Consider the following 17,351-nt stretch of genomic DNA (forward strand, 5'->3'; position numbering starts at 1 on the left):
TGCTGCCACTGTGAGAGTGGAATAATTCATTAAAAAAAAAAGAAAAAAAGGCTCCTGAAAATAAAGTGGGTAATCCAATTGCTGAGTGATGCTGTCAGTATCACTCTTCAGTGGTGATGTCAGGGATGGAGTATTGTCTCATCAACTCTCAGCAATTCTTTATACATACTACTCTCACTTCTAAAATGCCTGATTTCACAGGGTAGTCCAAGAGCAACCTTTCAACAACAGAAAGCTGTTGCACAATATTCCTGTTCTTTACCTGTATGTGGTTCTTGTACAAAGAGGCATACAGCTCCTGCCCAGTTCTTCGGTACCGTTCCATACATGACACAAATCCCTAGAAGAAATATCAGAACACATGCCACCAAGTTGCTGCAGGTATAAATTCTGTGAGGGACAGAAGCAGGCATTAGTTGCTCTGTCTTTTAAAAGAACAAGTAGGGAATATGGCCTGTGTCTGCAACTTTGGTGGCTCTCCAGACAGTACAATGATGAGACAATCATTTGAGAGCAAGTTACACACACTGTAGTCATGATCTTAACAAGGGTCATTAGTAGAACTACTCAGAAGAAAAAAGAAAACAGCAAATAAAATTTAAGGCTTCTTCTTTTGGAGCTGACTTAGTACTGCAAGTAGCATAAAAGACATTTATCTGTTGTATAGACCTTGACTGAAGTAAGGATCCATAATGATCCACCTGATCCTTTCTGCATAAACAGAAAATGATAACAAAAGTATGGTCTAGATCCCCTTTTCTAAAACAGAAGATGAACTGCTTCAAAACACATTTTTGAGATTTAGGAGCCTAAGTCCTCTGGCAACACGTGACTTGGTGTATAAAGATACTATTTAATGGGATTGTGATGCAAAGATATCTGAGCTAGCTCTAGAACTGGAAACTTTGAGAGTTGTGCTAGTGCAAGAAGACATCCTTAATAACTGCCTCTGCTCCTCTATGCTATTACAGCCATTTTTGTTTCCTGATCAGAAAGGCAAAGCATATGGAATGGCTGTGTGTATAGCTGAAGCATTAAACAACTGCCAAGTAAGCTACTGGCTTGTTTCATCTTATTGCATGAAGATAACTGAAGAACCAATATAGAATTCTGTCCAACAGGCTGTCCAACACTCATGGGACTGTTTGAGTCTTGTAACTCTAACTTTTCTAAGCAAACACAAGAATAGCTTCTCCAGCTGTTCCTCTCCTTGTTCATTATCTCTTGGTGTAACTGCTGACAAGTGGCCACCTGGGAAGAGTTCAGCATCACAACCTTCTTAATAACAATCACAGGTAAAAATTCTCCTGTTTGACAGTGTATTTCCTGGAAAAAGATTCAAGCTGTCCTATTACAACTACATGCTGCTGTGTCTGATCTGGGCAAACTTGCTTTAAAGTTTTTCAAATAAAAGCTCTCTGAAAGAGCAACTTCTTTTTCCCCTTAAGTCAATGGTACAACACATCAGGACCTCGCTCAGGATAATGCTCCTAATCACTACTGAAAGAAGCAGAATCCCCAGAATTCCCACAGTATCCAAATAAACTAGAAATATCTGTTCCATGTGCCAGCCAAATATGTTGGAAAGATGCAGGCTTACTTGAACATGATTCTGAAGTCAATATAAGATTCTTTGGCCTTCCCAGAAACTTTCACTAGGTACACCAAAGCCATGAAATTAAAAAACAGGATTTGGAGTGGTTGACCATTAACTGCATTACAGAAAGTAGCAAAAGTGTCCTTTGATAAATTGATAAATTGATCTGTCCTTTGATAAATTCCTAAGGATTAGAGGTGGCAGAGAAGGCAGAAGCTGTCCAGAGATTGTATAGGAGAGATGAGAGTGCCCCTAGTGCCATTTGAAGATTCTCATGACCACCTGAGCTTCCCTGACAAAGGTGAGATTTCTGTGAGTCACAGCACGAGGCTAAACTGGCTGTCAAAGTCCCGGCCTGTCACTACCTAAGGACACGGATCAGGTGGGTAATTTTTAAATGCATGGACTCTATGCCCCACTGGTGGTGATTCCTCACAGCAAACTGTCTAGCTGCTGCTTGCACTGTGCTATAATTAAGTTAACATACAAGGTCTGTGTGGTGTGCTGATCACTGCTGGCTGCCAGCCAGGTCTGTACCCCTGCCGCGAAGTCACATTTATTGGTGTTTCCCTGCAGGAAGCTCCTGTTTTACACTGATGAAAGTCATTATATTTTTGTTTGTTTAAAGCATCATTAAACCTGTAATCACAGTTGTGGCCTCACAAAACTATTCCATAATTCATATAAAACTCCCATAAAGCCTGACCTAGAAAGCAACAGCATCTCTGCTGTTAAGACAGGCTCAGTACAGGAGAAGAGCTGAGATCAGTTGTATGTGGACATAGGGCAAAAGCCATTCAGAGTAGACAACCAATGCCTCCAAGTATTAATAAACCATTTTAGATACTCACAGGCCACTTAAGCCAAGTCAGTGCTCTACTGGAAGCTGTTTCAAAGGTGCTCATAGTCTGTATTTCACTCATGGTCACCGTTCAGACCCCTAAGGTCAAAGCCCACATTGCAAAGATTCTCACTGACCCAACTCCTAGCCTTTGAAACATATGAAGGGTCCTAAGAAGGAAAAATTCTGCTAGCCACATCTGGTCAACTGAAGACTATCCAGTTTGGTTTCCAAATGACCTACAGCTAGCCATCTTCAATCAGATGAACATGTCCCTGTTGATCATCCCCACAGGAAAACCATTTGGCCATAAAATGAAATGAACAGTTAAAAAAATTGGAGATGGCTCTGATTGGGAAAAAAAACACCTACGTAAGCCAAACCAACCACCAAAACCTGAAAAAGATACTCAGTAAACATGGAGAATATAGACCAGACTATTATTTATTAAGTGTTCAGTTAAAACAATTACACTATAATTCTTAATGAACAACTAGTGCAAACAAGTTTCTAACAATTAAACAGATTCCATTAAAAAATGTAGGTGTTTATCCTTTAAAATGGCAACTCTTTATGCAGTAGATTAAATACAACAGTGTCACAGTGTAGTATTTTAAACAAGAACAATATGCCAGCTTTGATAATTGTCAATGTAGTGTTACATAATATAAGGTTTGAATTCCATATGCAGAAAAACAGGTGTAAATATAAGAAATATAATATGCATTTTAGGGAAGGGCATACTAAAAGGCCATATTGATCAATCCTTTCCTAAAAATCTGAGTATGAAACCATGCTTTAAGTCTTTTTTTTATACAGATTTCTCTACTTTGCAGCCTTAGACAATCACATTCTAAGTAGAACCAGATCATTTTGCTGCCAGCCAGTATTTAGAGTTTGAAAAGGTGATGGAATTTACAAGTTATTTTCCTATTAAAAAACAAAAAAGCTCCATAGATCCAAAAACCATTTCTCCTCTTGCAGTGTGGAGTCCTCATGCAAATAGGGGAGAAAATGATTAGCACTGAGGAAATCCAGAGAGTGAGTTTTCTATAATTTCTTTCAACTAAAGGAATTGAAAGACTGCTTGTAATGAGAAACATTAAAAAAAAAAACCAAAACAAAACAAAAAAACCCCTACCCCCTCAAAAAAAAAAAAAAACAGTCAAAAAGAGAGAAAAAAAAAGATTGAGGTGTGACTTCTAAGTTAAATGTCTACTGAGTTCTGGAATGCTTTATGTCTGTTTTTTTTTTAATATATATACATCACTTAACATTCCCACACCTCATAAATATTCAGACTTGCCATAATAAACTCATGTTGCATGATACAGACACCACAGGTACCACAGTTCTTTCCTTAAGAAACATTCTGTCCCTGGGGCTCTGCACTTTGAAGCTTTCTTTGGAGAATTAAAGGCTATATTTTACAGAATATATTACAGAACACACATGCACACAAAACTATGTGCCAAAACTCTTAATAAATGAAAATAAACTTCAAGACAAAATAATTTTGGACTTCTAAAAGACAAAGGAAAGCCCGAATATTCAATCCCTCACTGTGCCAAGCGAATAATCCCATGGATGATAGTGTCAATACCCACATACCTGTTTTGAAGCACATGTTTTAAATCACCTGTTGGTCAGGGCTAGAACTAATGATAATGGTACACTGTTTTAGCTCTTCTGAGCAAAATAAATATTATAAACATATAAGCATAGAGAGTAAGGGCACTTATGTGGCATCACAGCTATAACAAAAAAAGTAATATACTCTTGTATAGTACTTTTCACCAGTACATCTCAGAGGTCTTTATGAAAGAGGTCGAAGTCTTTAGCTTATAGTTGGAGAAACTAAGACAAGTAAGCTTCTGGAACATCATAGAACCATAGAATGGTCTGAGTTGGACAGGACCTTAAAGATCACCTAGTTCCAACCCTGCTGCCACGGGCAGGGACACCTTCCACTAGACCAGATTACTCATAGCTGCATCCAGCCTGGTCTTGAACACCTCCAAGGATGGAGAGTCCACAACCTCCTGTCACTATGACCTGGTTGCAGGGGAAGAGGGGATGGTGATGTGGCAAACCCAACCTGAATTAATTTGAAACAGCCTGGTAAGCCTACAAAGAGGATGCACACGGTGACAGCATGCAGTAGTGGGAGGGGGGAACAATTTGATGAACCAGTTTGGAAATCCCTTCTACTCTATGTTCCCAGTGGCAGATAGTAAGTACTCTAATATAGCTGATCTACCAGATATTAGATCTCATATTCCAGGAAGAGTCCACGTACCTTATTCCTCTAACCTGGGCTTTCACAATTCTACGAGGAAGGCTTTTTTGATCTAATTATAGTTATTCAAGCAATCACTAGGCTTTTAGAAAGTATTCCATGGGTGAAGGAAAACAGAACAGGAGGCAATGTTAGGGGCATGCCACAAATTGCATTTAAATAGCTTATGTGACAGTGGCAAAGAGTTTGTGCATGGCAGAAACAGATCTGATGGCCCTGATTCAAGAAATCACTGTGTTTAGGGCTGTGTTTAGGCATGTATTTCACAACTTTTACGTACAGGCTTTCTGCTAGCGAAGGGGGGCAGATTTGCCTTTAATCCAAGTATTTAAGGTACAAACACAGAAAATATGTGTGCAGCACTTGAACCTCAAAAGTGACAATTGATAACACTTAAAACCTCTGTGGATGATAATTCCAAAAGAAGGAAACAGGAAATTCTCATTAGAATGAGAAAAATTACATTATACTAATGTGATATATTTCACATCTTGAATCAAACAGAAAAGCTGATTAAACAGAACACAAAGGAAATGTCATTTTATAAAGAGCAAATTGTTAAGCTTTTCTTATATATTACCCAGCAGCTCAATATTAAATTGCATCTACCCATGGTGCAGCATTGCTCCTCTCAGCAGCCCCGTATCCCATCTCTGACCTCTGGACTACGTGCTCTAACCAGTGTGGATCTCCTGTCTCTGAGGATGTGACTTAGTCAGGAAGGAGACACTTTCTCAAAAAAGCAAACGATTTTTGCAGTCCTCATCTAGACCCAATAATCTTTTCATAGAAATTCCAGAACCACTATGACTTACACAGCCACAGGGTGAGATTGTCAAAAAAAGTTTTGAGTCTAAACTCTTTTGACATGTAAAACCTATCTTCTTGTATTCATGACAGTTCTCATGCTCCTCCTTTTTCCACACATCTAATCAGAATTTCCCCTTCTGACGTGTGCAATTAAAGCTCAATACTTCTGGTCCTTTCTTGCTAAATCACAGAGAATAAATCAATCAACCCCTTCCTCATCTGGCTCACAAGCGAAGAACAGGATTACAGCTACCATGGCAGTTTTACAAAGAAGCATCTGAGTGTTATAGTAAATTACTAAAGCTGGGTGGAGCTTCCAATTCACCAGCCCTGTTCTACTTGGATAGGGACAAAGTGCCTAACATCTCCAAGTCTACTACTGCTACTAATCTAACACAGTGAATCAGAGACTGGGTGCACTACTACCCTGGGCAAACAATGTCACCCATCTTGTGACCAGGCTACTTTTCAGGTAATCAAGTATGCACTAGGAAACAAGTAGGTTCATTTCATAAGAGGAAAAATTGTTCCACTAGTTACAAAGTAACAATCATTAAGCTAAGGCAGATAATGTTTTCCTTAGCAGATTAAAGAGAGGTTTATCCTAGTCCTTCACATAGACTCTCCACACTGATGGTTGTTCGCAGGCTCTTTTGAATCACAAAATTGTTATTGCTATGCGGATTTTATTGTTGCTTTGCCAAAATTCATTTAGCTTTTCAACAGACTGAGTTCCAGCAGTTAAGTGTTGCATGGAAGCTTTGTGCCTCAACCCGCTAGGAGGCTAATGCAGAGTGCCAACTGCTCCTAAGGATCATGGATGGATTCCTGGCATTGCCAGTTGGTTGGGGAATAGCAGACTTAATGAGAAAATCCTCCATATTTCAGTGCATCATAAATGTACCCACACACAGGGGCGGGTTTCAAAGGGTAACCCTGAAGTATGGTGTATATGTGATGAGACTTCCACACTGCATTTATCAGCTAAACTCAGGAAGTACAGAAGCAGGTCTACTTCTATAGCAACTATATATATGTATGTAGGTGTGCATACACACACAGTCCTTCAACAGATGATACTACTGAAGAGATTAATTCATGAGAGAACAGATAACTTGTCTCGTAATAGCAAAAACACACAATGAGAGTTAAGGCATGTTTGTTCTTTAATCCTGAGAATGACTTCTGTGACTTTGGGATAATACACTCAACCTCTTGAGGACTCAGTTTCCATCCTGTTACAGCAGAGGCATTAGCTTTTATATCTAGTGAAAGGTGAAGGTCAGACTTTGGAATTATGGGGAATACCAGTGGAGTTTCTTCTTGCCTTCACTTGTTCTTACCATTTTCCTATTACTATTTAAAATGCTGACATTCTACAGGTGTATGTATCTTAGGGCTTTATTACATACTATATCAATACCTTTGTCCAAAAGCCTCATGCACATTTGAATCATGGATTTTATTTAAGAAAAATGTGCTCTTCTAATCCTTTAGCTGATGAAAGAATTCTGTAGATGTTAGCTTATGCTTAGAGCTCAGAGTACAGAATACAAAGAAGCATCTTTCTCCTGACCCCCAAAACAATCAGTTTTCTAAAATTACTTACATTTGAAGGTGACAAGATTACTTCTGGATTTCGTTAGTGCCTGTAGTACAAGCTTCTCTGCAGCAGAAAGCATGAATAGAACACAGATAGGTACAACCAAACTTTAATTTTGCTAGCAAAGGTGAGAACAATGAGAAATGAATGGTCACAGACTTCAGCACAGTTAGCAACCTATACCCTCACTTAGAAGAAATATTTATGTCAATCTTGCAGAGATTTCTAGGACCTCCCCTAATTTTCTGTTCTTTAATTTTCAGTTTAAATTGCCACTTCAGGCTTTTGAATCAAACAATCCATATAAAGCAACTTAATTCAAACAATTTTGCTTGAAATTATTATAAATAAAATGTTGCATCAAAATTTTGGAAGAAAAGAGACATATTTGAAACAAGAAATATGAAAAATTATTTGTCTTTTTGTGTATTCAGCAAAGAAAAAAATAGTTTCAGTGGCTAGCACTTGTTTCTAGGGTTTCTCTGAAACCAAATAAAACTCCTCTTTCATCCATGTTAACACTGTTTACTCATTTGGCATCATCTTTGTTATGTGAAAATAAAACTCTGCAACCAGCAGCTCTTGAAAGATGAGATTTTGATGCCAAGAGCTTTAAACATTAAATTCCACTCACTGAAATCTTATATCCAAGCTTAAACCTGACCCAGACACAGTCTCTAGCTTGAAAGGCAGAAGTATATTTAAAAAAAAATATGCAGGAGAAATAACAGACATCTTGTCATACAATGTGTAATTCAATGAAGGGACTTCACTGCCACAGAACACCACTGAGTTTAAAAACACAGAAAAACTCCCTCTGAAGAATTACCCACAAAAAATTTGTAAGTGATAATATCTCTCGTATTGAAGGTTTTAGGATGAAAAGTAAATCAAGAAAGAAATAACTGATTTTTCTCCTGTGCATTGTGCTGTCATACACAATGACAGCAACCTGTAATGAATTTTTAGGGGACAGACTGTGGGGTGAGGGGCCCGTGAATCTGAGTCAGCCTAAAAGTTTGTATTCATCTTCATACAACATTTCTATTCCAATTCTCTGTTAAACAGTTATCTTCAATAAATGTGGAAATTATTCCCATACATTTCAGAAAGGTCAGTTATTTGTATCACATAATATAAAATACCTCTGTATTTTATGTTTTCATGCAAATCTCATCTTACATAGACTTGTTGAATTATTTCTTTAGGATATTGTAAACAATCTGAAAATTATAAATAAGCGGTATGTCAGATATCCATGTAAGAGGACATAAAAATTTCTTTGTTCAAAGTTAAAGAAACTTTTTTCCAGCTTGCTGCAGCATGCTGTAATTTAGCTTTGAGCCAGTTATTAAACAAGACAATAATATTATAATGGAAATTGTTTAATATACATCATTAATAGTAAAGTGCCTGCTTTCATTGAAGTAAAAAAAATGTGTGCTATGAGCAGTTTTGAAATGAATATTTGATTCCAAAGTTCCCTTGTGCATTTAATGACATGCTAATTTACATTTTAATTACTTCCTAAGAAATCAAAGCATTTGTTGACAGAAGAACATAATGTCAACTTCACGGTGCACTGTTGGTGGATAGTTAATGAACTTAATTAGATAATTAGTGATGTTAATTATCCTTCTATTATGAAGATAAACATGTTACACAAATGATGCACTTTTCAAAGAAATATCGTTAAATGTTTGCTTGTTTTAATGCAGTTAACTTGAAAAACTGATAAAAGATCAACTGAGTGATTGGTAAGAAAAAGATTTAAATAATAATGGTGATCATGTTTCAAATATTTCTATCTTCTTCATTTCACCTACTATGAACTGCTAAGTTGGTCTTGACTCTCCTTCCTCCAAAATTAGCAAGCTAATATTTTATTTAGCAATCTAAGGTTTTTGTTCAACCCTCTTCACTGCATTGCATACTTCTCCCCCCTTAAACAACCATTCTCTGATGCAGTTGTTTGAAAACCGAAGCTTATAAGCATCAGACTTAATTTACAGTCAGTTATTGAAAGATGCTATAAAAGTGGAGGAAAGAAGTAGCTACTATTTGAAGTCACTAGTCCATTACTTAGATCTGACTTCAGCTGCTGGTGTAGTGTTGCCATTGACATCTTGAGTTATAATGGCAAAGGCTCTGTAAAATCATGAGATAAAGCTTCTTTTTTACAGAAGTCAAAATGAGCTAACAGTGATTTTATGTCCTGGGGACAAGTCTTCAGTGCCCTGACAACAGCCTTGGAATAAATCATCACCCTTCCGCTTCAACATCAGACACTTTTGCTTGAAAAGCCTTCTTTAAAACTACGCTCTAAAATACAGATTTTTGAACAGACATCTGTGCACAGACATCTACCTCTTCCCCAAAACCTGTAAACATGACTGCAAAAGCATGAAGCAAAACCAACAGCCAGGAGCAAATAGAGCCCCAGTGTTCTTCCCTGATGGAATCATGTGGAGTGAGAGCCCTGCCTCAGATAGGGCTAATTCCAAAACTGTGATACAGCTATTATTTGTTTTAGGTAAGTAAGCCTAGCACTGTACAACATACATTAAAAAACTCCTGTAAGTGTTGATGTAGAGATTTACATTTCCAGCACAGAAGGAATTTAAGTCTATAGTTTAAACTCCCACTTGGGAGTTGGGTCAGTGGAAATGTTATGTTTAAATACTTCTCAAAATACAATGCAGTACTGCCACAGGTGAATCACTAGTTATACTAGGTATACTAGCCATGTTTATCATAAGGATGAGTGTTACATATGAAAGGATTTTTAAAAATGTTTTGCTGGCTGTGAAATTTGAAAAGATGCTTGTTCCTGGTGTAACAAACCAATACTTTTCTGTAACAACAACACTTTTGTTTGCTGGCCTAACAGAAGCCTGGTGAATAAACACATAAGAAAACTGGAAAAAAAATACCAACAACGATAAAAAAAACCAAGCCAACACCAAGCTGTAAAAAAAACAGTAAAAAAATCCTTAAGAGTTCAAACTGGGAGGAAGTCTCTTGAAGATTGACAAAATCAGCACAAAGGAGGTCAGATGTATCTATAGCTGTCATCACAAGCATATGCTTGCTGACCAAAATCCTAATATAAAGTTTCTGACTTTGAAATGACAAGTTAAGAGGTCTCTTAACCTCTTTATTCTGAAGACTGGGATTAACAAGACTTTTCTATTTCATTCTTTCAAGTTATATGGGCCTCTGGCATAGAGGAATGTAATTAATGAACCAAAAGAAAAGAGGACAGACATGATCAGGCCTCCTGTAAAACTGAGGAGGCTCTGCATTTCTTGTAAAGAATAGTAGCTATATCTACAGCTTTGAGGCAGTGTGTCTTACAGGAGTTAGAAATAGGCTGCTTGCAGCCTTGCTCAGGCACTCCTAAAGAACCTCAGGACACTGCATGGTAGAAGCTGTTGACTGATTTACAGTTGACTGAAAGACAATTGTTACAGTGGTCCTTTGTTGTTCTTGCAGCTTATTGAAAATATCAAAAGCAGTCATTGCTAATCTTAACATTAAATGCTAGATTTTGACAGCAAAACCCAGTAGCCAACCCATTTTTTCCTTCTACTGGGCAAAGGTCTGAAATCCTGGCTTAATTTCTGCACTTTTCTCAGTAAGTTTTACTTAGTTTGGAAAGACCATGCTTAGCTCTCAGTAAATGCAAATATTTTTATTTCACTATGGGATTTAAAGTCTTTGTCTCTCATGACATAGTTCATACTGTTACTTTTTTTCATGTTTCAACCAGGTACCTATTGCTGTAGGACATAAGTTCTTACTAGCAGTAGTGAAGACAGAGACCAGCATCTACAAATCACTTTCCTAAGTGAATACAGAAGCCACTTGAGACACAGAAAATGATGCAAAATTGCATTAGGGCACTTTTTTAAGTGACTACCAAAGTGGTCAAAAATATAAATTAGAAGCACAAATACCATTTATTTTTAATGTAACCTTTTATGTAACTTTTTCACTGTAAATGTATGAAGGAAGAGGGCTGTTCAGAAGCAAATAAATTTCATCCTCTTAGATTTCACCTCTCTAAAAAGTGCAACAAACTCTGAAGGGAGGCTGAAGGGAGAAAGTGGGAAGGGGAGAATGGAGAAGAACATTCTAAGCTGTATCTTCCTATCTCATGGAGAAGAACAATTTATCAGAGCTACAGAGCTGTCAGTATTTGACATGATAAGGAATAACACCAAGTGAGTAATGTTTCCTCCAAACTCAGCTCCTTTAATTACAAGCCGCTTCCTTGCAGAAGAGAGACAGAAGATGTAGAAACACCAATTTCATGCACTTGTGCCTGAATAATGTCTCCATGCTGCCTTTTCCAGATGGCAACCTTTTCACTGGAGGAACTAATGATGTGGGCATATTTAGGGAAAAACCAATAACGGAGTCTTTAACCTTCAACGGCAAAAACCATGTTGTACAAAATGTTCCTTGGGATACATTTACAAATATCAATTACATTGCTCACTGAGGTGTAATCAGCTGTAATAATCAAAATTAATTTTAAAAAATAATTAAACAGACCCCAGGGCAAATAGTCGGCTCTCTTGTAGTATGACATCATGGTATACATATGTACCTGGGAAGAACTTGCTCCCTCTGTAAGCAGCAAAGTGATGTTAAGTAATGAGAAGGATGCTGTGGCATGCTGAGAAAACACTTGCAGCTCAATAAGGTACTACCAGACACATTAGGTGGGTATCGTAGTCTTCCTGATCAGCACACCTGGAAGTGAACCAGGCATCACTGGGCATAAAGCTGCAATCTGCTATAACTTGAGCTAGAGGGTTAAGTATCCCTAAAGTGATGCTATAATAGACACACTGTCTCCTCAGCAGGAGAAAAAAAAACCTTAATATGTTAGGCACTGCAACAACACAAGCTTGGTTTAAAACTCTGAATACTATGTCAATGCACTGCTGCCCTACCCTATAGCTAGTCACTCTAGTCCTAACACACTTACAAGTAACATCTATTTGGTGCTTTTTGTTTCTGTTTTTGACAAATTCCCAGCAAAAACATGGAAATGGCCCTTTCTTTCAGCAAAAGAGAAGCTCACAAATAGAAAAGACAGTTCAACTGCATTGTTGACAGTATTTCGCGTACCCTCCAAATCCATCCCTGGATTATATAACACTTGTTTCTTTAGGAGCTAAACTAAAATTTGGACCTTTAATACTTCATATAGAGTAGAAAATGGAAGGACAGTGCTATGATAATATCTGATGCTTTCTACTAATCCAGTGTCTGAAGGACAAGGTTTACATAAGTGATGCAAGTGAGAAGCAGCAGCAAAGGTGGCATCTCCTCACCTTGCTCTGCCCCAAGCAGAGCCCTCTAAGTACAGGCATATATGGGCTGATCAGGTTTTTCCTTTCAAGTGCAATAATTGGGCTTTATGCAAAAAGTATGCATTATTACATTATATGTTAAGAGAAGTTCTTCAGCTCACTATTTCTTTGTGATTATTTATAGCAGCCTAGAAAAGGAACCTCAATTGCCATAGGTGTCTAGTTTACAATGGAGCATGTCAATTAACAGACACACTCAGAAGCCTCCCAAATCCAGACAAACTCTCCAGAGACATATAAAAGGCAGACCAGTGACCAAGCCAGAAAAGACAAAGTGTAAAATTTACCTCTGACTTGCATATTATTTCCTTTGTGTTTCGACCAGGCATGGACCTAATAGCTGAAGACAGGCTTTCACTCCAGGAATTGTGCTTGCTCTGTGACAGGCCTAGCCCTGATTTATGTTGGAGAAGCTTCTTTTCAGATGCTGTAGGTCAGAACAGACAAAAAAGCATGTAAGACTTAAAGCTGAGCCTTTCAGAATATATATTGTATCCCCATTACAGAAGACAAAACAACATGGCAGTGCCTCACTCCAGATAGACCGTTCTTCTATTTGTATGACAACTGAACTAACACATACTTCTCAAGTTTTTATTTAAAAGCCTCACAGAGGTCTGCCATAGATCAGTTTCATTACACAGACATGAACTTTGAATCACTGCAGCACTACACACATTTCAATGACTTCACCCAATATCCTCCCTTTTAAGTTTTCCTATGAGACATGATTTAAGGAGATTTCTCTCTCTTGCAGTGCAGCACGAACCCTACACCATCATCAGGTGATTAGAGAAGGGCTGGTTATGACACAGAAAGCAATCCCAGTCCTGAATGAGAGAAATTGGCAATCTGCTTTATCCAGCAGGTGATGGGCAGGGGAAAGGTATAACCAAGGGACCGGCAGCTTTCCAGCAGGCACTCCGTTTACTGCAATGCCTTTGCTTACTACAATGAATATTCCATAAAAAACCAGAGACCTATCAAGTGCTGCCAAGCTTTTGTCATAATTTCTTCCCATAAAGGAGTGATCTCTGTTATCTTCATGTCCCTTTCTTTGTCATTTCCTTTTACAGAAAGATCCATCTTGTAAGTGTCCTCCAGGGCCTGCCGCCTCTGAGAAATGAGCTGCTTCCAGATGATTCCTACTGTTCTCAGAATCTCCTGACGGACTAGGAAACAAAAGAAACTATAAATGGAGAATCATTTTTTTGTGTAAAGAGTCAAGCAACAGATAGAGCAAAACCATCTAATTTGGAACAGCATTGGTCCAGAGTAACTGCTGGAGTCAGTGGAGTTCCTTTTTGTCTACTGCCTCGGCAGGTTCTAAGCCAGAGTAGTTAGACAGACAGAAAAGAGCAGGACATTTCTTTTACAATATTCAACTCCCTGAAAGAAACAAGTAGGAGTGACAGATGAGTCTAACTGGTTTCTACCTTGGAAAACAATCTCATCAGAATTTTGATGATCTTATTATCATACAGAGAATGCAAAAGCACATAAAGGATGTTATGTTGCCAAACATCATTAAATATGGAGGGCCGAAAGTAACCAAGTCATGAAACAATTTGACACAGCAGGAGGATACGGTACAAGGAAGTGCTGAGATGCTTAGCTGTATTTCCCTGCAAAACAGACTTACTTGGTTGCATCATAACTAAGCCAATACATATTAAAAAATAAAAAATTAAAGAAAGGAAGCTGCTCTGCCATAGGATTCAGCTGACAGCCCTCACACTGAATTCAACCCAAAATTTTCCCTGTGTTTCTCTTAAAAGAGCAAAATGCTTCTTCCTGTGTATAACAGACAGACACAAGCTCTATATGGGACTTGAAAAAAAGAAATAGAACTACAAATACTATGTGTCTGGCCGCTGAATGGCCATAACATAGGGGAGAGATCTCCATTACTCCTGAGGATGTTGGGCATGACTTTTGAATAAAAAGGCATGTAACAGAAGTAATTGTTTAGCACAACTTCCTTTGCCTGTGCTGTGCCTGCAATGTCTATACACAGCAGAGGAAATAAGTAGCACTTGCACAAGCTGCTCTGATAACTGCTTAGGCCAGGCAGTTTCCTGCTCTGTAAGCCAAAGGCAACCTGTGGCATAAATTACCATCATCTGGAGTAGGCAGGCTGCCCTTTTCCTCTTCACTGGGTGCAAGGAAAATTTGGTGATAAGAAGCCAGCTTTGGTTTTGCATCCACCCCAAAACCTTCTGAACAGCTGTGATGAAGAGGGAAAGAAAAGGAGGGCAGGTGAGGAAACCAGACTTAGAACAAACTGAGGACAGTGAAAAAGCTACAGGTGTTTCTGTACATCCATTCATACTTGATTCATTTGGTAGATTGATATTTCGAGGCTTGAGGGCTTACACCAATCACATAATACCACAGAATTTACAGGAAGTGGGAACTAAACCACTGCTGGTCTGGTGTTCAAAGCCAAGGAGCAGTCGCTGAGATCCTATAGATCACTCTGCTGTACGTACCTTATCCCTGGACTTCTTCCTGCACTTGTATCTACCATTCATCTCAGTCAGATAAAACATAGGCCTGTACTGACGTAGCCAGTCTGAATCCAGCTTTCTTGCACCTCCACTGGGCATCCTGTATGTCTTTTATGGCAAAGCCGCCATTTTTATGTCTGATTTTCTTTTAATTACCACAGTTCTGATTCCCTGGCTTTGCTATGTTTGGCTTTTGGATAACACAAACACTTCTGTAATTAATTTTTTAAAAAAATGTTTCTGTTCTTACTACATACAAGCAATCCTTACCCCATCTCAACAGTTCTGGCCTGGAAATTATTATCTGACTGGAATAAGAACAATCAAGAGAAGACATCAGAAAGTACAGCTCATTTCCCATGTGATAGTCTATTAATGGATTTAATCCAAACCACCTAAGCAGTACAGAAGGCTTTCAATCAAACAAGAAACATCGTTATAGTGAATAAACTACTGGCCTTCCACAAAACTAAGTTTCCAAAATAACTTCCCAGCTTACACAAAAATACATCTGGTATATCATCTGTAAGAACAGCAAACGGAGCAGGTATGGATGTTCTAGCCCTACATTAGTCAATGGCAAAACTCCCAACCTCAGTATGACCCAGACTTTGCAGCTGAGATCCAAGTAACAATAACAGAAAGATTCACAAGATCCATGCACACTTTTATGTATGTTTTAAATGTACCTGCACACGAAAAGCTGCTGAATCAGAAAAAACATTTCATTACATTAGCCCATGCAGATGTCTCAGATAATGGCCACCTGCATGCTTGTGGAGAGATTCTAGTCTACATCCCAGGAGGATTTCCAAATTCTCATTTTACTGATTGGCCCGTGAGCCAGCTCCACTGAAATCAGTTCAAGTTTCTTAACCCCAGTTACTACTCTGAAGTAGACTGCTGGAAATGTTGGATCCAGCTCAATCTCAGCTTCTAGTGATTCTTCAAAATGGATAATACTCAAGTTCTGTGAAATCTCTCCCTCTGCACCCACTTCCATAGATACAGCACAGATGTAAACAAACATTATAATGAGATGAAGGTTTGTACCTGCCCGAGTTCAGTTGGCAAAGGCAGTACATTAGGCAAATGATAAAATTATTATTTGAGTTGTAAGTTGCAAAAATAATGTCCCAGTGCTCCTGCAGGACATTGAGAGTGTTCAGGACATTAAACTGTTCAGGCAGTGATTGCTGAGGTCTGGATAGGCAGTACAGGATGGCTCTGTTTAAACAGTTGTACAGGGCACTGAGGAAAACTTCCTTTTGAGAAACCGAGCTTTCTAAGACCTGTGAAAACACAAAACAGCACAGTACTTGGCTTGCTCAGAGAACTCTCTCCCCAAGGATCCACACCTCCCACTTAATTTAAGCTGTTGCAAACGTATTTCAGCAGAACTCCCCTGAACTACCTGTTAGATACAAATTCAATCTTTCTGTATTTCTGCTGAAGTCCCCAGAATTTTGGAAGAGATTAATTTATTCTTGTTCAGCAACACGTACATAGCCAATGGACAGTGGCACAAAAGAGTGACACAATACTATCCCTTCTTTATGGGGCACCATCTATCTCCATCATCATTATCATTTAAAGCTGTTATGTGTTCATGCAAGAAACCAGGAATAATAACAATCACCAAATGGGTTACAGCCATCTTCTTTACAATTGCAGTGTCACAGCCTCAGTGTGAAACATCATGTTACAATATGTTGATAACAGTTGGAAAAAAAAATACCATGTGACTCACCCACATAATCTGTTTGGCAGTGAAGATCAGGATTTGCTTGGGGTCAGCAGCAAACATTCTGCTGTTCAGCTTCTCAACCAACTTCTGAACAAAATAAGAAATATTCATCATGGATACAGGTGCAGCTGATTCTGAAGTACCATGAGGATCACTGCTCCCTGGAGGGGATACAAAGGGTTGATTATTCCATAACAAGCTGAAATGAAAAAAAAAAATTAAGATGTAAGGTTACCAGAGCTGAGAAGGAACAGTCTTATGCCATAATGTCTCAGAGCTGGGACATGTCTAAGAAAACACTAGGTCTAACAGAAACACCTTACTCAGATTGGATATGACAGCTCCATCTTAGGGGTGGAATCAACCTCAGTAAAATACTTTAATGGACTGATCCAACTAATGACTCAGAAAGGAGAGCAGCAACAACTAAATTATTTGGGTTGTTTCCAGAAGCACTCAAGGATAAACCTAGGTTTCTTTCTAAGTACTTTCTTTTTATTATTCAGAATCTGTTCTCAAAAAGAGAGAGAAAAAATTATAAACCCCCAATAATTCAT

General features: G+C 38.4%; 1 protein-coding gene across 2 annotated transcripts in view; it reads right to left on the reverse strand.

The window, feature by feature from the left end:
* WDFY4 (WDFY family member 4) overlaps positions 1-17,351 on the reverse strand; it is a 128,825-nt gene that overhangs the window by 58,962 nt on the left and 52,512 nt on the right. For both annotated transcript variants that reach the window (XM_032695324.1, XM_032695325.1), the window contains exons 35-40: positions 16,798-16,955; positions 16,101-16,339; positions 14,655-14,764; positions 13,518-13,709; positions 12,825-12,964; positions 263-340 (exon numbers count right to left, since the gene is read on the reverse strand). In XM_032695324.1, coding sequence (XP_032551215.1) covers positions 263-340; positions 12,825-12,964; positions 13,518-13,709; positions 14,655-14,764; positions 16,101-16,339; positions 16,798-16,955 — 917 coding nt within the window. The remainder of the gene's footprint in view (positions 1-262; positions 341-12,824; positions 12,965-13,517; positions 13,710-14,654; positions 14,765-16,100; positions 16,340-16,797; positions 16,956-17,351) is intronic.

The sequence above is a fragment of the Chiroxiphia lanceolata genome, chromosome 8, assembly GCF_009829145.1.
Source record: "Chiroxiphia lanceolata isolate bChiLan1 chromosome 8, bChiLan1.pri, whole genome shotgun sequence".
Taxonomy (NCBI): domain Eukaryota; kingdom Metazoa; phylum Chordata; class Aves; order Passeriformes; family Pipridae; genus Chiroxiphia; species Chiroxiphia lanceolata.